This window comes from Oryctolagus cuniculus, chromosome 18 (assembly GCF_051225735.1).
Source record: "Oryctolagus cuniculus isolate XC-2025 breed Fujian yellow rabbit chromosome 18, ASM5122573v1, whole genome shotgun sequence".
NCBI classification, from domain to species: domain Eukaryota; kingdom Metazoa; phylum Chordata; class Mammalia; order Lagomorpha; family Leporidae; genus Oryctolagus; species Oryctolagus cuniculus.
The window spans coordinates 76,166,337-76,190,655 of record NC_142884.1 but is presented as its reverse complement, the minus strand read 5'-3'; the positions used below and the strand labels follow the sequence as shown (position 1 = coordinate 76,190,655).

At 63.1% G+C, this 24,319-nt stretch overlaps 1 protein-coding gene across 1 annotated transcript in view; it reads left to right on the top strand.

Annotated features, from left to right (window-relative positions):
- Positions 1-2,085: 2,085 nt before the first annotated feature.
- COTL1 (coactosin like F-actin binding protein 1) overlaps positions 2,086-24,319 on the top strand; it is a 33,685-nt gene continuing 11,451 nt past the window's right edge. The window contains exons 1-3 of the mRNA XM_002723254.6: positions 2,086-2,307; positions 2,397-2,479; positions 22,004-22,161. Of these exons, the coding sequence (XP_002723300.1) occupies positions 2,231-2,307; positions 2,397-2,479; positions 22,004-22,161 (318 nt within the window). The 5' untranslated portion in view covers positions 2,086-2,230. The remainder of the gene's footprint in view (positions 2,308-2,396; positions 2,480-22,003; positions 22,162-24,319) is intronic.

Sequence of the window (24,319 nt, the reverse complement as noted above, 5' to 3'; positions counted from 1 at the left end):
GCCTGCGTCACCGTCCACTCGCCCGGTCCCCAGTGGAGAGGCGTGAGGCTCATTCCTGGCCTGCTCTCTTAGAAACAAAGCTCTCGCGCAGGGCAAGGCTCCCGCAGCCCCAGGCACATCCCAGGCACGGGCAGGCCACCCCCACCAGTGTCTCTGAGCGTGGGACCAGAGACTGTGACTGCGGGGTGCAGCCAGGGCTGCGCGGCAGGTGCACAGGTGCGCACACAGCTCTGGGACTCTGCTCGACACGGCCATGCGGCCTCCATCCAGGGTTGTGTGGACTGCCTCTCCTGCCAGCAAGACGCGGGAGGGCCTGGGTCTTCACAGCGTCCGTCAGCAGCGAAGCAGATTTGTTGCCAAGCTGCCGGTGGCGCTCTAACTCCGTTCCCCTTCCTAGGGGCTGAGGCCGAGGATCTTCCCCTGTGTTTAAGGGTTCTAGGATGTGCTCAGTCACCTCTTTGGCCCAGTTTTGTTTTTTGCAGGTCGACCCCTGCAGGTCAGCAGGATGGAGATCTGCGCTCCTGGGCTTTTCCCTGCTTTGTCTCGCAGGTGCACGGGGCGGAACCTCCTCCCTACAAGCAGCCTTTGCATGTTGGACGGAGCAATCCGCGCACTGGCTCCTGATTTCCAGTTCTGGCCGGGGAGACCTTTCCCACTCCAGGCTTCCGGAGGAAGCGACCCGCATTCTGCTCCGGCCAATTCCTGTTTCCATCTTTGAACGCACCCGGATCGTCCGTGAGGAGGGGCCTATCCTTTGTCCCCTCCCAACAGCCCATTGTCCGTCCCCCTTATTGAGGAGCGAGGAAGGAACCACTCGGGCTGCACCGAACAGGAATCGCTTTGTCTTCCTTACGGCACATCTGTTCCACTGGCCTGAGCCGAGCCGCCCGCCCAGCCTCCCGCCCAGCCGCCCAGCCTCCGGGTCTTCATTCACTTGTTTCTGGTTTTGTTTCTGCTGACTGAGAATTCTAACAATAATTGGAAACTGTCGCTGACTGTCGGCTGTGGATTTAGGATTTAACTAGTTAATCACCAACAACATGTCAGTTACACCGGAACCTAAGCCGGCCTCGCGGGCATGAGAGGGGCGACCTCAGGGCTGCCTGGCCTGCGGCCGCAGGAGAGAGGCAGCCCGCTCTCCAGGGGCTGGCCTTCGCACCTGGTCTGACTCAGCGACCTGGGGGAGGGACAGCATGAGTCAGCTCTTGTGCCCCTAGCAGCCCGGAGCAGCTGGAGGGGCAGCTAAGCACTAAACAGTGGTCCCACCACCACCGGAGGCCGGGTGCTCCCTACTCCCCTGCTTTCCAAGCCCTCCCCACCCAGAGTCACAAAGCCCAGGACTGGACTGGGGGCGGTGGCCAGCGGTCATGCAGGAGGTCAGCCATTGGGAGGGGCCTGCAGCCTGGGGGGGGGAGGGTGGGGAGAGGAGAGGGGGAAGGGAGGCGGAGGGAGCGAGGCAGGGGAGGGGGTGGGGTGAGGAGAAGGGGGAGGAAGGGGAAGGGGGGGCCTGGGGTAAGGGGGGAGTGGAGGGGGATGCAGTGGGGGGGAGGGAAGGGGAGAGGGAGAGGGAAGGGGGAACCTGGGCAGGAGGGTGGGCTCCGCAAGCAGAGGGAGGGAGCAGAGAGGAGAGGGCACAAAGTAGGGGGGGAGGGGGCACGAGAGGGGACGCAGGGGGTTAGGGAAGTGGGAGGAGCAGTGAGCGTGTGGGGGAAAGCCTAGAGTGGGGGGAGGGGAAGGAGAAAGAGGGTGTGGGGGGAAAGGAGTTGAGGAAATGAGACGTGGAGGCCTTGGGGACCAGGAGCGGCGACCGACAGACCGACAGCGGTGCGGAGGAAGCTGCGGGGCGGCGCTCGGGGAGGGAGCGGGAGAGGGACCAGGGAAGAGCCCCGCCTCCGCCCCCACCGGCGCAGTGTTGCGCAACCCGAGCGTGCTGGGATTGGCCGTCGGGGAGTGGACACGCCCCGCCCCCGAGGCTGGGCTGCCAATGACAACCAGGAGGCGGGGCGTCCGCCGCCAGCACGGCCAATGGCCGGAGGGGGCGGGGCGTCCGCGGCCCAGGTCCCCGCGCGCTCCCGGTCCGCAGTCGGAGCGGTCGCCGCGCTCGGAGCCCGCATCCCCGCGTCGCCGCCCGCCTGCCCGCCTCGGCGCGTGCCCGCCGCGCTCGGACTCCTGAGGCCGCGCGGGGCGCGCTCGGTGGCTCCGGCAGGACCCGCGCCGCGGCGCCGCAGCCATGGCCACCAAGATCGACAAGGAGGCTTGCCGCGCGGCGTACAACCTGGTGCGCGACGACGGCTCGGCGGTCATCTGGTGAGGCGCCCTCCCGTCCGCGCGCCGCGCCCCCGGGGCCGCGCGGCGCTCGGCCGGCTCACGCGCGTGTCTCTTGCTTCCCGCCGCAGGGTGACGTTCAGGTACGACGGCTGCACCATCGTCCCCGGCGAGCAGGGAGCCGAGTACGAGCGCTTCGTCCAGCAGTGCACAGGTAGGCGCGCCCGGCCTCGCGCGCAGGTGCGGCGGGCCCCGCCGAGGGCTCTGCCCGCGCGGCCCGCGGCTGCTCCCCCGAGGCTGGAGCCCTTCGCGTCCCCTCCTGCGCCCCCGCCCCCAGCCCTTGGGAGAAGTAACCCGGTTAGCGAGGAGGGGGCCTTTTTTTTTTTTGAATTTGGAGACCACAGAGCCGGATACAAAGGAGCGCTCGCCGTGAGTCTGTGTGTGTCGGAAATCCGGCTCTGTCAGTGAGAAGTGAGAACCGCGGGGGCGCGTGGCCCTGGGCGGGAGGGCGCGCGGGATGCTCCGGGAGCTGGGGATGTCTCTGGTTTTATTCCGGGAGGGGCCCGCAGGTGTACGCTTAGGTTGAAAGGTTCCCGGTGCAGGTAACGCGCACGGTGCTGTCTGTGCTTCCCGGCGCCCTGGACCGCGGAGGGGCGGGCGGCACCGGGTGCAGCCGGAAATCTCAAGGCACAGAGGGAGGCCAGAGGACCTTAAGAGACCGAAGGAGGCCCTGGCCCTGCCCCCAGCCGCGGGGCCTCAGGTTGGGAGCCTGACTCCAGACAAAGGCGGCATAGCCGGGAGGTGAGGGCCGGGCCACCTGGGTCCCCAGGGCCACTTCCCTCGGGCATGTGGCTTCGCCTAACCCCACCCCCCTCCCCGGGGGAGGCCTGGGTTTCCTCGGTGTGTGGTGTGTGCGTGTGTAGTGGCCAGGGCGGTACTGCTACGGCTGCCCAGCCTTTTGTGAAGTGAATAAGCCCAGAATTGTGCCAGCCGTGGCGTGGGCGCCTCTGTCCTTAGCTGAATGATATTTCCTATTTAGGTAGATTCCAAGCATATTTACGAAGTATCTGCTGTGGGCTGGGTGTAAGACGTGTGTGAGTGTGTGTGTGAGAGAAAGAGAGACAGAGGGAGAGAGAAAGAGAGAGGGAGGGAGGGAGGAAGGAAGAAGAGGACAGCTTGGGGGGAGGGGAAGGAGAGGTTTCGGAGAGAAGGGGGGGGAGAGGAAGTCCCTGAGGAGGCCCCCACCCCATGCACGCTCCTGTTCACATGCAGATTGCACGTGTGTGTGTGTGTGTGTGAATTCCCCCCCCCCCCCAGCTGCCTGCGCACTCTCGGTCACGGTGGCAGAAGTGCACTTTGGAAGGTGTGCAGGGCCACGCGGTGTCAGGATCGGACCTCAGGCTCTGCCTCTGGAGCCCTGGCGCCCAGCCCCCTGGGCAGCGAGGGCACGAAATGCAAACTGCAGCTCCGCCCCCGGCTGCTCACCCTCACAGCTCTCCCTGAAGCGGGGGAGGGGACATGGCCTCTGGTTCCATGCACCTTGCAAGGTTTCAGGGACTGTGGCTTCTTCCTTCATTCATTGTGGTGGGGGGGGCTTCCTCAGGGGCTTTCTCTCCTGGCTGCCACTCCCTCCTGGGCTCCCCCACCCCCCGCCCTCAGGTGATAGGGAAAGACACTGTCCTGTTGTCCTGTCTTTGTGGTCCCAGCCGGTGCCCGGGCCCGGGGCACACGTGGTTCCCCAGTGGCTCCGCGGCTTGTGTTCAGGACCCCTGTTCCCTACACGGTGGTGGGAGTGGGGAGTCTGGCGGGGGAGCTAAAAATGCTCTCCCTGCTGCTTGTTGGTCCCTGAGCCGGGCTGCTGCAGCCGGAGTGTGCCTGTGCTCCGTGGCCATCTGTCGGACCCGCACGTAGGCGAGTTCTGCTCGTGGGTCTGTTTTTGTTCCTCTCTGAGAACCTTGTCCCTTCCCGCTGCCATGTCCTTACCCTGGTCCCTGTGCCTGTCGCTTGCTGCCTGTGGTCCCTGCACCTGCCACACCTTACCTTGGGTATGTCTCCGAAGAGCTCTGTGCCACCGGTCCAGAGACCCGTCTGCCCTACAGGGAGGCCCCGAGGGGTTAAGTGGCTTGGCTGAGATCACACAACCGGGGAGGGGAGAGGTGGCAGGGAGGGGAGAGGTGGCGGGGAGGGGAGAGGTGGCGCTGAGCTGGGCCTCGGGCTGTCTGTCGCCAAGGCAGTGGTTGGGGTGCTCACCTCTGTGGCACTGTCTGCTTGCTCGCTCCACTGCAGGGCGGGCTCTTTGGTGGCCCTGAGTCCTGCCAGGTATCCTGGGGGGGCTCAGAGGAGAGATGCCCCCATCCCTTGGGCCTCTGGTTCCATGCACCTTGCAAGGTTTCAGGGACTGTGGCTTCTTCCTTCATTCATTGTGGTGGGGGGGCTTCCTCAGGGGCTTTCTCTCCCGGCTGCCACTCCCTCCTGGGCTCCCCCCCAGCCAGCTCTGGGAAGTTCCTTCCCCAAGCCCTCAGGCCTGCTGTCTCTCTGTTCTAGGCGCTGCCTGCCCACCCAGCCCTTGGCCCGGCCTCTCCCTGCAGCTGCTGCCGGGCTCCCTCTACCTCCAGGTTCTTTCTGTGGGCCCCGCCCGGTGTCTTCCCCGGCACCAGCCTGGCTCCGGCATCCCAAGATGCTTGTGGCGCAGTGGGGGAAGCCCAGCGCACACTCGTTGAAGCCAGACATCCCCGTGCAGCTCCTGATGGAGATGCACTGTTGGTACACAGCGGCCGGGAAGGCTGCCTGGGCCCCACCTGGGGTGCTGCTGCTCCACCTGCCAGCCCCGGGGGCGGCGGGGGACGCTGGCTTGGGTGGGGCCGCCAGCTTTGATCTGTGGGCAGGGCTATCCAGGTGGAGCCTCTGCCAGGGGTCCTGTGTCCATCTCCCAACCTCTGGGGGACAGGCCTGGGTCACATGCCACCCGCTGGAGTGGGGGAGGGGGCAGTGCCACTCAAACCACAATGCTGAGTGAGGGCTGGGGGCTTCCTGAGGGGAGGGTGGGTGCTGCTTCCTGAGGGGGGCAAACCAGGAGCAGGTGCACCCTCTGCCCCTCAGCCATCCTGGTCTCGGGGGCCTCCGTCTTCCTTGTCTTGTGTCCCTGCTCCTCATTGCCTGAATAACTCTCCCCAAAGCAAGCTTTTACCCAAGTCGCTCTGCTCGTTAACCTTCTATGGCTGCCCGCTGCCCACTGAACTGAGCGCAGGCTGTGGGATCGGCTTCCCAGGTGGCTGGCCCCCACCACGTCTCCAGCCCAGTAGCTGTGCAGGGACTTTTGTGCACCTGCAGCCTGGCACTGGGTGACACACCCCCGACAGGGAACTCCTCCGCCCTGTCTGTCCCAGACTCCGCTGCTCACTCAGGCCCGTGTGATCCTTCAACTGCTGGGGTACAGTGCAGTCAGAAAGTTCCCGGCTCTGCCTCGCACGCGCTGTGTGGCCCTGGGCGGCTGCACCCCTGCCTTTGTGGCAGGCTTCTGATCTGGGACAGGGGCTCCTGCCGGTGCCTAGGCGGGTTAACTGAGACGGCTTCCAAGGTGAGAGCCCGGGCCCCTGGTGTGCGGCTGTCCTCCTCTCTTCTCTGCAGCGGGAGCTGGGCTGACCGTGGGCTTTGCCCGTTCACAGGCTTCCTGTGCACGCCCAGCTCGGTACACAGAAGGTGCCTGCCCCAGGCTGCCACGTGGTGGGCGTTTGGCCAGTGTGGCACGCGTACGGGTGTGCCTGCACGAGCTGCCAGTCCTTGGTGAGTGTTTAGCACAGTGTTTAGTACAGTGGTTAGGGTTTAAGAACCTGCTAGTCACATGACTGGGGCGGTGAGCTCCTGTAACCCTGGTGCGCCTCCTGCCACGGTGTGGGCACCGGGAAGCCGCGGTACCCAGGACACAGTAAGTGCTGTGTGATTGTCCTTTTGTTTGTGGGGCTTAAGTGCCGCCAAAGTAGAGCACACGGCAAGGAGGGTGGGGCGGGGAGGGGTGGGTGCCGTGCCCCACCGCGCCGGGTGGGCCGTCTCTGGGTCACCAGCAGAGCTACAGGCAGGCAGGAGGAACCAGGGCCCCAGGCAGCAGAGGCCAAGGGAAAGGGCCCTCAGCCAGACAGGGCGTGTGACCGCTGGCCGCAGTGTAGGGGCTTGCAGATCACGGGTGGGTGGTGAGACGGTGGCCTGGTCTGTCTGAGCAACCACGTTCCGTTCCTGAGTCTCAGCGATGCTGCGTGTTCCCTGTGGATCACTGTGGCAAAGCCAAGAAGAGCGCGGCCCAGCTAGTTCATTCGTTCAGGGTATGTGGGCGGCTGCCACAGGGGCCTTTCCTGGGCACTGAGGGCAGGGGAGGCCCCCGTGCCCACGGACGGAGCTCTGCTCTCAGCACCCAGGACGGAGCACTCAAGTTCATCTGTGTTCCTGAAATGTTCCCCGCGTGTATTTTCCACTAGAGAAAGGGATCCTACAGGAGGCCCCTCCCCCGACTGTGGCCCCCGCTGCCCTCTGAAATCCTCTAGGGTGTTCTCCCCTGGAAACACCACCTAGGGTAGGGCCCCCAGAGGCCCTGCAGCCGGCAGTTTTATTTTGGAGGGAACATCTGGGAATGAATCCAGTTTTGGGCTGGCGCGGATTTCAGAGCACCCGCGGTGAGGCCGTGTCTCACCCTGAACTGTGGCCTCCTGCCCGTGCTCCCAGTTTCCCCCTCTGCCCGGTGGGGTGCTGGTTGCACGCAGCCCTCAGGTGTGTAGCCAGGGAGACGTGGCAGGGTGCATGTGAGACTGGCAGGGCGCTGCCTGGGGTGCAGTCGTGCCCGGTGAATGTGCTGTACGCCAGCGCACCCAGTGGATAGGTCGGCGCTGGCTTGACGTGTGGGTGGTGCCCAGAGAAGGTTCACTTGTGGGGGTGGTGTTGGCTGAGAAGCCTGACTTGGGGTAGGTGCCCTGTGATGTTGCCGGGGTGATGGCACAGGCGATATTCCCATGATGCTCTGGGCCGCCTGTAGCGTTCAGCCCAAAGCGTGGCTCACGGAGAAAGACGTCGGCGTTGAGGTTTCTCCTTGCTGCATCTTCTGCTTTGGGGGACTCTCTCCCTTCCGTTTCATCGAATCCTGCCCAGTCAGTGCCATTCCAGTGGGACTGAGCCTGCTCCTCCCCATTGGATGGACACATGACCCGGCCTGGCCAATCAGAGGAAGCTGTGCCCTCTGCCAACCAATTGGTGCAGTTGGGTTCATGAGGCTCCAGCCAATCACCTCTGTCTCTGAGACTTTGGACAGAGTTGTTGGGAAAGGGTCCCTTTATCTTTTGTCTGGGATTAAAACTGGGAGAATAACGAAGGCCCCCTCTCCCTGAGGACGCTGAGCGGCGCCGGAGGAGGGAGTGGCACCTGGATGGCAGGGTTCAGGCTCTTGCTTCCAGCCCTGCCCTGAGCCCTCGCCTTAGACGGTTTACTTGCACGAGCTGATTACTGTGTCTTGTTCTGCAGCCTGCTTGAGTGGATTCTGTGTCCTGGTCGGGGGGGCAGAATCCAGGCTGGGCAGCGACTTGAAAGCCTTTGGGGCGAGCTGGAGAGCAGACCCCCTGGGGAAGGCAGTGTGGGGGACCCTCACGGGGAGGGGTGGGCGTCATCAGTGTTCCTCTTCCTACCCTAACCCCATGTGGCAAAGGGGCTGAATGGTAGATGTCTCGTAGATTTTGGGTTGATGTCACAAGAGGTAGTGAGATCCCCGTCACAGGAGGTATGTCAGGAAAACGGACTCACTGCTTGGCATGGTTGTTAAAGCCGCTGGGAGAGACTGTCCTTGGCCGAGCACTGTCCTCTCTTATCCCCCCCACCCCCCGGGGTGGGGGGAGTGACAAGTGGCTTCAGCAGAGGCCTGGGTGATGGCCCTCTGAGGCGGGGTCAGCCCTACTTGGATGACGGGCACTGAGGGTGAGCGGTGGCTCCTGAGGAAACCAAAGGAGAGAACTGGGAGGCAGAGGAGGCGCTGGCCGTGCGGAGCCTCCGGGCAGCTCCCGGCACGGCACACGTGCAGTTGGCAGGCCCCCCCCCCCCCCCGGCTGCGCATGTGCAGGGATTTCAGGTGTCCAGGAAGGAAGGGCAGGAGAGAAGCTGCCCGCCGGGCCCCAGGAATGTGACACCCAGGAGAGCGTGGCCTCTGTGACGGTGCCAGGACGACGGTCTGTCGGGCTCACGATCAGCAGAGATCGCCGGGCGCCCGCCGAGTGCTGCGAAGGCTGCTGACTCAGGGCCCGTGTGCTCTGTCCGCTGCCTGCCTGCCCCGCACCTCTGCCGGGGTGGGGGGGGCCTGGGGCCCCATCGCCGGGTGTTCTGTGGCAGAGGAGCGTGGGCCTGTGACGGCGCCTTTGTCCTCTGACTCGGTAATCTCCGTGCTCGCTTTTGTGTCTGTGGCCGGTCTCCCGGGGTGCAGGCTGAGGGGCGTGGTGGGAAGCGTGGGTGTCCCGGCAGGACTCGGTGGGTCCGCAGAGTCGGCGTGCAGGTTTGGGGAGCGCGCTTGTGGGTTTTGTAGGGGCAGCGGCCCGCCCAGCTCCCATCCTTCCCTCTCCCCGTCGCGGCCGGGAGCCACGCGGTGCCCAGGTCCAGTGGCCTTTCCTGGTCTCGGTTGCACTTTCTCCCCCTCCAGCGTTCATCAGTGGTGCCGCCCCCCCACTTCCGCTCGTCCCGCGCGAGTTCCCCTTTTGTGTCTGTCTTGTCTTGTTCTCACTTCCTTCTGCAGCCTCCCCTTCCCCTTTCTGCCCCAAGCGTGGGTGTTCCCCGGGGCCCCACCCTCGGGCGTGGCCTTGTCCCCTCTTGTTGAACCTGCTGGGTGCCACGCCAGACATGGTTTTCGAAGCTTCAGGTCGGTGGCACCCCCTGCCCCAGAGCGTTTGTAGCGCCCACCCGGCAGGGCCCCGCGCGCAGACAGCGTGGCAGGAGCTGGACAGCTCTGTCCGCCCGGCGCGTGCGCCGCCGGGGACTCTGCCCACGTTCATCACGCGGTGCTTTGCCTGTGTTTGCTCGTCTGCTTTTCCCATGAGGACATAACAAGTGTGCTGGCACCTGTGAGTGGGACTTGTCCCCATCTCTGATGAGGAGCTGACCCAAGGTTGCTGGCTTGAGATGGAGCAGGAACTGGCTTCCCACCCCGCACCTTCCCTGTACCTTGTGGACAGCTTTCCGTCGGCCTGCGCCGGGGACTCCCACACAGCCGTCAAGGCCCGTGCACGTGTCCCCCCATTCACACTGTGGCTGGCTGCACGCATGTCTGCTTCAGTTCCTTGTCGAGGGCCTGGAGAGCGGGCTGTCTCTCGGGTGCCGGTCTTCCTGGAGTGGGCCCGAGCCACAGGCCATAGCCTGGGCGAGCGGTTTTCTCACTGAGTGCTGGGTCTTCCTGCCTTTGTCTCTTGCTTCCAGAACAGCCTTCGAAGCCACCTGGGCTCCCGTCTCAAAGGGCTCCTTGTCCCGCTGTGACTGCCCTGGGCCCCTGGAACCCCAAGGCCTGGCTCCTTGGAGGACCCCATGGAGCACAGCCCTAGGAGGTGGGGCTCACAGCCTCACTCTTGCTCCCCAGGGGCCAAGGGCTCACCCGGGGGCTTGAGGGGCTTTTTCCGTGTCGGCTCGCAGCCCTGGAGGCCAGAGCCCCGCACAGGGCTCACCAGGCTCCCTGGGCTCCCAGGCGCCTGTGGGCGGGACTAGCCGCTCTGCAGGCTCCAGGTAGACGCCTTTGCCAGTCCTTGCCTCCTGGCCCGTCCCTCCGTGGTCCGTCTCGTGATGCCGTCTGCTTGTCTGGCTCAGACCCTCCCACCTCCCTCTCCTTCCTGTGATAACTTTGGGCTCTTTGTCATCCCCCCACCTCCGCCGCCGCCATGCTCTCTCCATTTGAGAGCCTTAGCTTCCACCTGCACAGCCCCTTTTGCCACGGGAGGTCACGTGTTCACAGCTTTGGCGGCTGAAGCCCTGCCTGCCGCCGCCATGCCTCGGAGTTTCAGTTCATCCACACCGTGACTCGGCGTCGGCAGCACTGTTGTTAGGCCCATTTTGCAGATGAGGAACTGAAGCCCAGAGACAGGAAGGCACCTCCCCGTGTCGTCCCGAGGCGGAGCTGTGGCTGTTGCCTGGCCCCCAGTCCTGCCACCTGCTGCTCCCCAACACCCGCAGCCTAGTGTTGGAGGAACACGGAGAGGGGACACTGGAGGGGACAGGAGAGGGGATGCTGGGGGGGGACAGGAGAGGGGACACTGGAGGGGACAGAAGAGGGGACGCTGGAGGGGACAGGAGAGGGGACAGGAGAGGGGATGCTGGAGGGGGCAGGAGAGGGGACACTGGAGGGGACGCTGGAGGGGACAGGAGAGGCGACGCTGGAGGGGACAGGAGAGGGGACACTGGAGGGGGACAGGAGAGGGGACGCTGGAGGGGGCGCTGGAGGGGACAGGAGAGGGGACGCTGGAGGGGACAGGAGGCACCTCTCGCAGCTCAGGATGGAGCATGTCCTCTGGCCGGCTGCCTGGGAACGTGCTGCCCTGGGTGATTTTCCTGCCTTTGTGGCTGGAGTGGAAAACCTTGGGGGGCTTCTGGGAGCGACCCTGGCTCCCTCGCAGGCTCTGCTTCCCAGAGAGGTGGGGGAGGCCCTGGAGGTCATCGCCTCTGCCCAGGAGCCATTGGGTCTCCTTTCTTGGGTCTAAAATGTGCCGTATTGTTCGGGTCTGCGGGTGGAAGAGCGGGAGCCCCCGGCAGGCTGGGGTCAGCTGGAGGCAGGGGAGGGCTGCAAAGACCCTGGCTGCAGAGGCAGGGAGGGGCCGACCCTGGGGGCCCGCGGCAGAGGCCAGCGGGCCTGTGTTCACCGCGTCTGGGCCTGGGACGCCACTCAGCCTGTGTTCTGGCCCTGGCCCATCCTGGCTGTGGCCTTCCTGTCTGTCCCGCTGGTTTCCGTTTCCTCATCTGTCCGTCCGTCTGGCCATGCGCCTGTGCACTGAGGGCCCACTGTGTGCTGGGCGCTGCCCCTGGAGAGTTCAGTGGGGTGCGTCGCGGCGCGTGCCGTGTGGCTGGACCGAGGGCACGTTTTATGTTGTGATCCCTCAGCTTCTGAACACAAGGGGAGGAGGGCCCCCTGTGGCGGCGGGGACGCGGGTGCGTGGGTTTTGCAATTTTGAGCCCCCAGATCAACTTACCTTTTGATTCTGTTTTCACGCACTCTCTGAAGTCGTCGCATGAAGGGAGCTGGAGCCGCGCTCGCGTCCGTGGCTGACCTCGGCCTCCGCTCTGTGTCTGCAGGGGTCAGCCCTGCCCGTCCGTCTGTTCCCACTCTCACAGAGATTGCACTTGAAAGATTGATTGATCTGAAAGGCAGAGCAACAAAAGGAGTGTGAGGGGCGGGGGGCCAGAGAGAGAGAGAGAGAGAGCGAGCGAGCGCCATCTTCCATCTGCCAACTCTTTCCCCAATGCCTGTGACAGTCAGGGCTGAGCCCAGGGGCATCCAGGTCTCCCCCGTGGGCGGCAGGCGCTGAAGCCTTGGGCCATGTTCCGCTGCTTTCCGGGGAGCTGGAAGCGGAGAACTGGCGCCCGCCCGTAAGAGATGCTGGCTCAGGCGGCCGCACCACAGCCCAGCCCTGAAGTGGCGCCTTTAACATCCCCAGAGGAGGGTTGGTTTTATTCCCATAAGACGTCACCCCCCCACCCCCGAACGAAACTCTGCCGAGCACTGGGTGAGGACACTTCTAGGGAGTCGGTGAGGATGTGTGGGTGTCTTTCACTTACTCCACAACTTCGTGTGTTCCAGAAGTGTTTACGGAGCCCGGCACGGGGTGTCGGAGCCCGCCCGCCCAGGCACCTGCGACACAGCAGGGAGCAAGCCCGCCTGGAACAGGAAGGGACGCGCTGAGCGTGCCCAGCTGGAAGGGGCCTCCTAGGCAGAGACAGAGAGGGGCTGGTGGCCGAGGGGCAGACCCCGTGCGGTCCACCCTCCCTCTGCAGTTGGGCCGAGCCCCTCCCTGCCTGCCCTGGCGGCGATGCCTTCTGTCGACCCAGACCACACGTGCCCTCCTCGTGAAGCCCGCTGCGGTGTAGCCAGGGGTAATTTGCTCCTTCCTCTGCAGCTCCTTGCTGGCCAGAAACCTCCCTTCCTGCGGCCTGCCTTTGTCCTGTTTGCTCTGCTCGGCTGTGTCGTCTGCAAGGCTCTGTCTCACTCAGCAAGGCGGCCATCCCAGACTGTTGGTCGGGTGGCTGAGTGACAGCAGCGGAGACACAGCGAGGCTGTGGAAGCGGAGGCCCGGACGCGGAGCAGCGCGCAGCGCTGTCCAGGGCCCTCCGCCGCCGCCGCGTCCTGCACACCGCGGGGGGAGTCGCACACCTCGATTCCGCGCCCGCGCGTGTTGTCAGCATGGGTATACAGGGCCACTGCTGGCCCACTCGCTGCTCAATGTGGGTATCCAGAGCACGGCCCCCCTGGGGATCGGCAGCGTAATAGCCTTTCTTTGCCTCTGGCTGTTCCGGCTCCGCTTTCTGCTGCTCTCTGGCACACCAGCAGAGCTGGGTCGTTCGCACTGATCGCTGACTTGCTTAGTTGGGGATCGCTGGAGCAGCTGCTGCTGGGGGGGGGGGAGTGGGCGGGACCACAGCCGCGGTGGGGGGGGCCACGTAGGGAACAGCATCTCCCCCGGCGTCTGCGAGAAGCAGGGCTTTTATTTCTGGGTAATGGTTTTTATTTTATATTTATACTTCACAGATTTTCAAAAATTTGAAAAATTTATTTGGAGGGTTTTAAAGAGACAGAGATAATGAGTGTCCTTGGGTTCATGCCCCAAAGTCCCACAGGGACCCAGACTGGGCCAGGCCAAAGACAGGAGGTGGGCCCTCCCTCTAGGTCGTCCACGTGGCGCCCAGGGACCCGAGCCATCGCCTGCTGGCACCCAGGCTGTGTATTAGCAGGAACCACAGCAGGCACCCCGAAAACGGGTGTCCTGGCTGGTGCCGCCCCTGCCGGGCCCGAGGCCTGCCCCTGCAAAATTTGTTTATTGTGGGACAGGAAGCTTTTGGGTTTTGTTCTGTTTAAGGTTTCTGCAATCAGGGGAAATTCTCAAAGTGACTTTGAGACGAGAGAGCGGGCGACGAGGGCCCTCGGGGAACCACAGCTCTCCCTGCAAGGTCAGCAGGGGATCCGGGCTCTGTCCAGCCTCCGGCCTCAGAGCCCAGGCAGCCGAGCCGCCTTTCTCTTGGTTGCCGGGAGGCCGCTTGCCCGGCTCAGGCCTCGCCCCCTCTGCCTGACACCCCCTTGCTGGGAGCGCCTGGCAGCTGGGCCCTGCCCTGGGCAGCGGGGTCTCAGCACTCCCGCCCACTTCCTGGCTGGGAGCTGACGACTCAGCTCTTCGGCTGTGGGTTGTTTTCTCCCTGGCTGAGCCCTGTTTGCATAGCTGCTCCGAGTCTATATAAGGTAAGGTCATCCTCAGAGTAGCGGCTTCCTCCTTTCTTTTGTCTAGCTCTGAAGTTTAGTGCTGGCCCGCAGACGCTGTGTGGCAGCACACTGAGATCAGTGTGGGGTGCGACAAAGATGGGCCCCCGGGAGACACCGGGAAGACCAGGAGCACTTGTGTCGCCCCCTTGCCAGGGGCTCCCGGGGGGCGAGAGCCATGGTTCTGCTTGTTGGCGTTGCTCCTGTCCCACACGGCCTGTTGTCTGTGAATGAAGAAGTGGTTGTTCAGAGCAGTTGCGGGAGTGTTAGGAAGTGGGGCGCTGCCCCTTCACGCAGGGGTTGGACCTGGGCAGGGCGGGCTCTGGGGACAGCAGAGGAGACTGGAAACCCCCGCGGCAGGAGGCAGGGACCCGGGGTCTCTGGTGAGAACGCTGGGTGAGGAGGTCAGCAGCGATGCCCTGAGATCGCAGATGGCGTGGGCGTGGCAGGGAGGGGCGCGGGGAGTCCCACATGCGTGGGGGGTTTGTGTGCCCTTCCTAGTTTTGGGCACTGACTGGAGGGCTTGTGTGGGTGGCTTGGTGATTCCAGAGAACCCTGGCTCCCCCTTTTTGCTTTGTTCCTTCTCCCACCGCATTTTTGTTGTCATTCTGTTTTCTCCTGCCACTCAGCACCCCTGCGTGGTCCGCACTCACCCCTCTGCTTTGTCACTTCTGCCCTGTGCTTATCCTGGGACTCTCCGCCCTGCGCACCTCTCCCTCCTCCTGATTCCCTCACTTTGTTCCAGCGCTGGCCAGAGAGGTCTGCAGGAGGGAAGAAACGGAGGGAGGTGGCACACTCGTGGAGTTGGAACACTCGAGGAGGCACACTGGGGGAGGGACACACTCGGGGAGGAGCACACTCGGGAGGAGGCACACTGGGGGAGGGGGCACACTGGGGGAGGAGGCACACTCAGGGAGGGAGGCACACTGGGGAGGAGCACACTCAGGGAGGGACACACTCGGGGAGGAGCACACTCAGGGAGGGACACACTCAGGGAGGAGTACACTCAGGGAGGAGGCACACTCGGGGAGGAGGCACACTCAGGAGGAGCACACTCGGGGAGGAGGCACACTCGGGGGGAGCACACTGGGTGAGGAGCACACTCAGGGAGGAGTACACTCAGGGAGGGACACACTTGGGGAGGAGGCACACTCGGGGAGGAGCACACTCGTGGAGTTGGAACACTCGGGAGGAGCACACTTGGGGAGGAGGCACACTCGGGAGGAGGCACACTGGGGAGGAGCACACTCGGGGAGGAGCATACTCGGGGAGGAGGCACACTGGGGAGGAGCACACTCGGGGAGGAGGCACACTCGGGGAGGAGCACACTCGTGGAGTTGGAACACTCGGGAGGAGGCACACTGGGGAGGAGCACACTCGGGGAGGAGGCACACTCGGGGAGGGGCACACTGGGGGAGGAGGCACACTTGGGAAGAGCACACTGGGGGAGGAGGCACACTTGGGGAGGAGCACACTCGGGGAGGGGGCACACTCAGGAGGAGCACACCCGGGGAGGGGCACACTCGGGGAGGAGCACACTCGGGAGGAGCACACCCGGGGAGGGGCACACTTGGGGAGGAGCACACTGGGGGAGGAGGCACACTCGGGGAGGAGCACACTCGGGAGGAGCACACTCGGGGAGGAGGCACACTCGGGAGGAGCACACTTGGGGAGGAGGCACACTCGGGGAGGGAGCACACTCGGGAGGAGCACACTCGGGGAGGAGCACACTGGGGGAGGGGGCACACTTGGGGAGGAGCACACTGGGGGAGGGGCACACTCGGGAGGAGCACACTTGGGGAGGAGCACACTCGGGGAGGAGCACACCCGGGGAGGAGCACACTGGGGGAGGAGCACACTCGGGAGGAGCACACTGGAGGAGCACACTGGGGGAGGAGCACACTCGGGAGGAGCACACTTGGGGAGCTGGCAGGAAATGCATATTATGAACTGTGCGTGGGTTTCAAAGATTTCTGGTATCAAATTAAACTTGTTTTTAGTAAAATTTTCCAAGAACTTTTAAGATTTATTTACTTATTTGAAAGGCAGAGTTACAGAGAGAGAGAGAGAGAGAGAATCTTCTATCCTCTGGTTCACTCCCCAAATGACTGGAAAACCTGAGCTAGGCCAGGCTGAAGCCAGGAGCCAGGAGCCTCCTCCAGGTCTCCCACGCAGGTGCAGGGACCCAAGGGCTTGGGCCGTCTTCTGCTTTCCCAGGCCACAGCAGAGCTGGATGGGAAGTGGAGCAGCCGGGACTGGAACTGGCGCCCCCATGGGATGCCGGCCCTGCAGGTGGAGTATTAACCTACTGAGCCACAGCGCTGGCCTCTCTATGAACTTCCTGAAGTACCCTTGTGTGTGAAGTTATTTGTTTAGTAAATGAAGGAAGCGAACCCTGACTGTCCCCTTTAGCTCCTCCTGGGCTCGCCTGGGACTTCTGCCCTGGGGGACTTGCATTTAGGGGAGCGGGCGGTCCCGGAGCTGTTTCACAGGGGTGGGCCCCTCTTGGCCCGTGATAGACTGAGGGGTCGTGCTTCTTCGAGAGTGGAGTTTTAGCATCTCTGACTTTGCACAAACAGGACTCTGCCTGGGCGGGAAGGGGGGTCCACAGACCCTGAGCTGGGGACATGGGGTGGCAGCAGCCTGGGCTTCGGGTGCCCAGCGCCGGCCGGGAGACGGTCAGCTGATAGCTGAGCATCCTGTGTCGCCGTGACAGCCCCTTGCGTGACACAAGCAGGAACCCGTGGCACAGGTGACCGCCGTGCCCAGCGTGCCACTCCCCGGCTCTTCCTAACGGTGGTTCGCCCTTTGCTGGGAGCAGTGCGAGGGCGAGTGGCTGGGGCCGGCCTGGGTCTCGGGGAGGGGGGAGGGCTGCCCGGGAGCTCGCCCTGCTGCGGTGGGGGGGGAAGCACCGAGCTGGCCGGGCCTCACTTCCTCCAGGTGCAGGCGGACGGGGTGGGGTGGGGGCCGGCCCCCTGCCCCCTGCCCCCGCCCCCAGCACTTGCCTGTGGAGTGGCCCTGGGCCTTCCCTCGTCTGGGTAGCTCCTGGGTGCTGGGGCAGAAGGGCTGCTCTCCGTGTAAGCGGAGGGTTGTCTGGTACGAGCTCACCTCTCTGAGCGCACACACGGTGAGGTTTAGCCGCGGGAGCCTCTGCCTGTGCGCAGAGACGTCGGCAGGGGGCCGTGAGGGTGGGGGCCAGCCACCGTGCTCTGGTGTGAGGCTCACAAGGGCAGGGGTCCAGCGTCGGGGGTGCGGGGCGAGAGGCCGCAGGTCTGCCGGGTGGTGATGTGGCACTGCTGGATTTCTGTCACCAGCCTCGGCTGGCTTCTCCCTGTCTCGCCAGATCGCTAGCGGCAAACATCAGTAAGCATAACGTGACTGCTGGATTTTCAAAACCACATCAGTCAGCAGTCTTGGTGACCGAGCCATTGTCAGATAAGCACGCCCAGCCGCCCTGGAGCCTGGGCCCCTCCCCACCCCTCCACGAGGATTTGAATGACGTCAGCCTGTGGTTCTAGAAGGTCCCGGTGTCCTTGGGGGTGGGGTGTGACTGACTGGCTGGGGTCTGTCTGGTACCAGCGTTGGGGCTGGTACTGGGGCTCCCACTGGGTGAATGCTCAAGGCCTCTCAACAAGAATTGGGGACCGTAGAGGGGACGGTGCCGTCCAGGGTCAGCTGGGGAGGCCTGAAGAGGCATGGGCTGGGCGTGGAGGGTGGGAGGCGTGTGGCGGGGCTGTGTGGAGGCCATGGGGAGCCTTGGGGACGGTGTTGTGTCGCAGAGCCGCTGGCCGGAGCGAGGGAAGGCACAGAGAGGGGCTGGGGGAGCCGAGTCCACCAGGAGGCTCTCGCTTGGCCGACCCGTGTGCGGGGTCTGCGGAGTGACACCGGCAGCTTCCCCACATGGCCAGGGATTGGCGTTGGACCCAGATGCCATCCTGGGAGCCGGAAAGTCCACACTGAGCTGGGGGATGTGGGGAGAGGGGCGTGGTTGCCACGGACACATGCTCCCCACGCTCTCTGGCCAGTGAAGTCCAGTGGGGGGCACCTGGCAGATGTGGCTCCCCCACCCAGGTCAAGGCTGCAGGTTAATGGAACACCTTGGTGCTGGGTCTCTAACACCCGGGACAGGCCGCTGGCCATCTGAAGGCCTCTCCTGTGCTCCCTGTCCCCACCAGCCGCACGGGGCCGTGTCCCTTGTCCCTTGAAAGCTCTCTGCCTCAGTTTCCCCAGGTGTGTGTGCGCAGCTCTGTCCTGTGGAAGTATCTTCAGGTAGAAGCTTCCGCTGTGTCGTGCCAGGGCATTTTTAAAAAGAGAGACAGAGAGAGAGAGAGAAGTCCTCCTTCACTGGTTCACTCCCCAGATGGCCACAATGGCCGGAGCTGGGCTAATCTGAAGCCAGGAGCCAGGAGCTTCCACTGGGTCTCTGTGGGTGCAGGGGCCCAAGCACTTGGGTCATCCTCCACTTTCCCAGGTGCAGCAGCCGGGGCTCCAGCAGTGCCCGTGTGGGGATGCCAGCGCCGCAGGCGGCGGCTTTCCCTACTGCATTTTGACATTTCATGCTGAGTCCCGGTAGTCGGCTGGTGATGGCAGTTGTCACATTGCCCCCGAATATTTTTCAAGTGCTGAGTAACCAAACAAGGTCCGTCCGTGCTGTGGGACAAGGAACGAGGCCCGTGCCTCGGCACAGAGGCACCTGGGGAGCTGTGGAAGCGCCCAGACATTCCTGTGATGCACCCAGAACAGGCGGCTCCACAGGGACAGAAAGTGGGTCGCTGGTGGCAGGGCTGGGAGGGGTGGGGTGTGCAGGGACTGCCCTGGGGGCAGAGTCCCTCCTGGGGACGTGGCATGCCCAGGGGTCAGGCAGTGGAGACGGCTGCACAGCACGGTTGGCTTCGTGGATTGCGTGCCGCTGAGCCGGGGGCTTTGAAACGGTTAACCTGGGAAATTTATCTTATGTGACTTTTATCTTGATAAAGAAAAAAACCAGTTGGCAGGAGAAGAACGAGTGCCCCATTTTTCAGGAAGTCAGTATCCCTGGGGAGAGAGAGAGCGAGCGAGCGAGAGAGCCGAGCTCCTGCCCTGCAGGGCCCCCTCTGGCCCCAGACTACGGACTACCCCTTTCCTCTCCTGTGTGGCTGGTTTCCAAGCCCTGTCACTCCCCTGTGAAGCGGCTCTGAGACCTCCTGGCCCCCCTCACACTGACCCCCACGGGCAGGCCCCATGGCGGGTGCCTCCAGAGTCTCACGGCCGTGTTGGGGCAGGCTCCCTGAAGGAGGCATCCAAGCATGTGACCGAGAGATCGTCCATCAGCTGGTTCACTCCCCACATGGCTGCAATGGCCGGGGCTGGGCCAGGCTGGAGCCAGGAGCCAGGAGCTTCTTCCAGGTCTCCCACGTGGGTGCACCTGTCAGTACCCTGCAGCGCCCTCCCACTCCTGTGGGAGGCCAGGATGGGCTTCCTGGCTTCTGGCTTTGGTCTGGCCCAGACCTGTCTGTGGAGGCTGTTTGAGGAGTGAATCAGCAGATGGAAGATCTCTTCTGTCTCTGCTTCTCTCTCGTTGCTCTGCCTGTTAAATAAATAATAAATACATAAATGTTATGTGTATATAAAACCTTAAAAACAAGCAAGCCCTGACAAGCGCTGGGCGGGCAGGAGCGCTGCTGGGGATCCGTTTGCTCCCTGGACCCTGAACTGTGGTTTGCGTCACAGCTCCCCGGGGAAGGTCCGAGGGGTTACCCATTACACAGAGGGCTCCTCCCGGAAGGTGTGCCGCCGATAACTCCCTCCCGGGGCTTGAGATTGTGGCCAGGAAGTGAGCTTTATCAGCTCAAGGCTGTGTCTGCTGTTGACAGAGGGTGGTGGCTGGGTCACGGGCTCTCATGTATGTGCTGTGGGAGTCAGCGTGGCCAGCCTGCAGGGACTCGGGGAAGAGAGGTGTCTGGGATTTTCTTTTTCAAATCTCCGAGTGTGGTCCTTTGCCAGGCAGCCTTGGCATCAGCTGAGAGCCTCTTAGAGGAGCAGACCAGAGGCCACCCCACACCTGCTGCATCCTGCCTGATTAAAAGCAAAGTTACAATGTATCGTCATTTTACTTGAAAGAGACAAAGGGCGATCTGTGCGTCTTCCATCCCTCAGATGCCTGCAGCAGGGGGCTGGGCCTGCGTGAGACCCCAGTCGGGAAGTCAGTCCACATCTGTGCGGGGCGCAGGACCTGAGTGCTCGGGGCATCACAGCTGCCTCCGCGGGGTGCGGTAGCCGGGAGTGGACCGGAATTTGAACCCTGACACTGTGATGTGGCACGCGGGTGCCGCCAGCTGCGCGTCAGCCCCCGAGCTGGACACCTGCCCCGGCTCTGCTTGGGAGACCCCATATTGGAGTCTGAGTTCTGGCTCCTCTGCTTCCGGCCCAGCCTCCTGCCAGTGTGCACTCTGGGAGGCAGCAGGTGGCTCGCGGGCCTGGGTCCCTGCCACCCACGTGGGAGACCTGGTTGAGTTCTGGGTTCCTGTCTTGGCCCAGCGCAGTCCTGGCTGTTGTGTGTATTCGGGGAGCGAGCCAGCAGATGGAGGATCTCTGCTGTCTCTTTCTTCCTTTCAAACGAAGCAAAAACAAATCTAAAATAATTTTTATTTTTGTTTGTTTGTTTGTTTTTTGACAGGCAGAGTTAAACAGTGAAAGAGAGAGAGAGACAGAGAGAAAGGTCTTCCTTCTGTTGGTTCACTCCCCTAATGACCGCTATGGCCGGCGCACCGCGCTGATCCGAAGCCAGGAGCCAGGTACTTATCCTGGTCTCCCATGGGGTGCAGGGCCCAAGCACTTGGGCCATCCTCCACTGCACTCCCTGGCCACAGCAGAGAGCTGGCCTGGAAGAGGGGCAATCGGGACAGAATCCGGCGCCCCAACTGGGACTAAAACCCAGGGTGCCAGCGCCGGGAGGCGGAGGACTAGCCTAGTGAGCCGCGGTACTGGCCTTCTAAAATAATTTTAAAGAGAAAAATGCTGCAGTGACCCGTGTCCGTGTGAAGTGTGAGAGGCAGGTGCACTGGGCTCAGTGGTCACTGCGAACCCGAGGGACCCTCTCAGCCCGGCGAGGATGGACGAGTTTCACTGCGTGGACACGAGATGGGCAGCCGTAAACCTGGCACTCGCCAGTTGGGCACTGCGGTGAGATCTGGCCGTGGCAGGTAGAAGGTGGATGCCTCGTGCAGTCAGCTGAGCACGGATCTGAGTTCCTCGCCGAAGCGCGGAGCTTTGCTGGGAGACACAGAGGGGGTCCTGCATGAAGGGGACAGTGTCCACGCCAGGTTTCCAGCCAGGCCGAGCACCCCGGACATCTGGCAAAGCCTGGGGGGAGTTTTGAGTGTCGCCCTGAGGGTGCTGCTTGCTTCTCCAAGTCCTGGTGCACCTGTCAGCACCCTGCAGCGCCCGGGGCACCCACTCAGAGAAGTACCCAGTCCGCGATGAGAGTCAGGAGGGCCGAGGTTGGGGAATCCTGGACTGTGCTAGTGGGACACGCGCACACATGCACATGTAACGCACACACATGTACACACGTGCCCACATGGGTACGTGTCCACACAGGCCATGCCCAGACACACACACGCATCACTTTAAAAAGGCCAGGGTACCGCTGTGGGTAACTCATCCCGGTGGAGTCCGGGGGAACGTTAGCAGGAGATCTGGGGGAGATTCTGAAGGTACCGTGGTGGTGAGCAAACAGTACTGAAGTTGGATAAACTCAGCGAAGCGGCCTCCGAGTGTGGAAGTGAGCGTCTGAGGGGTAGCAGGTGTAACACAGCCAGTGGAAGCACCGTGAAACCCCGCCCACAAGAGGGCCCCTCTGCCTTGGGCTCCTCCATCCCTCTGTGGCCCCCGTGTGGCTCTCGTCTGTCCCCACGATGTGGCTTCCATGTTCCAGGAAGGGGCGCCCAGGTTGAGGGCGGCAGGAGCCGGGTGACTGCTGCCCGCTCCATGAGGTCAGTGACCAGAGTCTTGAGTCGTTGGGCCAGAGGGGTTGCCTCCAGAGAGGCCGCGTCCACACCTCGGTCCACCCAAGCAGCCTCTCTGGGCCTCCACGTCCCAAGCGTAGAGTGGGCATCAAAGCCTCCAGAGCCGTGGTCAGGGCAGAAGCGGGGCGTGCCGGCAGGGGTGGTGTGCGAGCCTGCTCCCTGCTGTGTGCACCTGCCGCTCCTGGGCGCCTGCGCGGCTCTGCGCCTCTCCCCGGGCACGCGGCCTGGGTGCTGGAACTGACCACTGCGTCCACTCTGCTGTTGGCCACAGATGACGTGCGGTTGTTCGCCTTTGTGCGCTTCACCACCGGGGACGCCATGAGCAAGAGGTCCAAGTTTGCCCTCATCACGTGGATCGGCGAGAACGTCAGCGGGCTGCAGCGGGCCAAGACGGGCACGGACAAGACGCTGGTGAAGGAGGTGGTCCAGGTACTTCTCCTGGGGTCTTCTGGGGGCTGGGAGGGCACAGCTCCCCGCAGGCCGCCGCCCAGCAGGACAGAGAGGCCCCGTGCAGCCCCGGTCCTGCGTCTCTGGGCCACAGAGCCGCCGCTGGGGCGAGGTGGCTGTGTTTGCTGTGCTGAGCTCACGTCCAGGAAACAGTCGGCGGCCGCCTCGCTCTGCCGCTGGTGCCGGCGGCTCCCACAGACGAGGGCCCGGGGATGCCTGCGACCTGGCTGCACCATGGACAGCTCCCCGCGGTGGCCCGAGGAGGCCTGTGAGGATGTGCGTGAGCCCCTCGGCTCGGCAGCGTCACCGGGCAGGGGTTCCTTTTGGCTCTGGTGGCGGGGGATGCCGTAGGCTGTGTCTGCTGCTATACCGATGCCTCCTGGGTCCGAGACGCCCCCCGGTGGTGCATCGGGGTCGGGACGGACAGGCTGGATTCCGCATCCAGGAAGTGCGGTGAGGGTGCAGAGGGAGGGAGCGCTTCCTTCCGAAGGCTGCACTCTGCGGAGGGATTCCGCCTGGCCCCGGAGCCACAGAGCCCCACCAGCCCCGCTCAGCACGTTTGCACCGCTCCTGCAGTGACCAGAATTGCCGTGTCGCTCGCCTGTGTCTGTGGCAGAGGGCAAGGGGTGCCGTCACCCCCTGCCACCACCACCATGCACGTGCTGTTTTTTTTTTTTTTTTTTTTAATATTTATTTGAAAGGCATAGAGAGAAATCTTCCATTTGCTGGTTCACTCCCCAAAAGGCCACAACAGCTGGAGGTGAGCTGATCTGAGGCCAGGAGCCAGGGGCTTCTTCTGGGTCTCTCATGGGGGTGCAGGGGCCCAAGCACTTGGACCATCTTCTGCTGCTTCTCCAGACACACTAGCAGGGAGCTGGATGGGAAATAGGGCAGCCAGGACTCGAACTGGTGCCCATATGGGGCGCTGGTGTCGCAGACGGTGGCTTTACCCACTAGGCTGCAATGCCAGCCCCAAGATGCATGCTGTTTTAAAGACACAGCACCGTGGGACAGGTCCATAATAAAGGGTTTTTAAATCACAGGCAAATGATGGGGTGGTGCAGTATTTCCTCCAACTGCTGGTTCACTCCCCAATCCGTCACGATGACTGGGGCTGGGCCGGGCTGATGCCAGGAGTCAGGAACTCCACCCAGGTGTCCCATGTGGGTGACGGGGGCTCAAGTTCTCGGGTCGTCAGCTGCTGCCTCCCAGGCGGGTTAGCGGGGAGTGGATGAGAAGTGGGGCGGCGCTCTGACAGCCGGACGCCGGGTAACTCGCTGCGCTGCAGCATCAGTCCCAGGCTTCCTTTTCCAGGTGATGTTGGCTGTTACAGGGGTCGCACCTACCTGTGCCCTGTAAAAGACAAACCAAAAAAATCAGCTATGGTGTCCTGGATCAGACCCCAGAACAGAAAAACCAGTGAAATCTGGATCAGTCCGGAGTTCAGTGAAACTCAGCAGGCTGAGGCTGGCTTCTCGCTTGTGACGAATGGACACATGTAAGATGTCCACGCTGGGGAAGCGTGTACTGCGTGCGTGTGTGTGTCCGTGTGCGTGTCCATGCCTGTGTGGTGGGCACGGACCTCTTTGTACTGTCTCTTCCAGTTTTCCTGTTAACATAAAATCCGCCCAAAGTAGAACTTTTATTTGAAACTGTAATGGGGGTGGGCCTTTGGCCTGGAGGGTAAAACACCTGCTGGAACGCTGCATCAGCCCCAGGTGCCCGAGGTGGGGTCCCAGCTCCTGTCCTGCCCCTGTGCACCCTGGGAGGTGGCAGGTGATGGCCCAAGCAGTCGGCTCTCTGCCGCCCGTGTGGGAGACCCACGTTGAATTCCTGGCTCCTGGCTTTAGCTCCCATTGTGGGCATTTGGGGAGTGAACCAGCCGGTGGGAGGCTTATTTGTCTCTCTGCCTCTCAAATAAATACATATTAAAAATAATAATAGGAAGTAATGGATCCATTTTTCCCAATACTGCCCACTTTCCTGTCCCTGTGGGTGTGTGCACCTGCCCGTCTCTGCACTGTGGTCCTGGCCACATCTGCTGCTTTTTTTAGGTTGATAACAATTTCATAGACCGTGGGGCCGCACAGTCATTGCTGTCGGTGTCCCCGTGGCGGCAGAGCCCTGTTGCACATGTCGC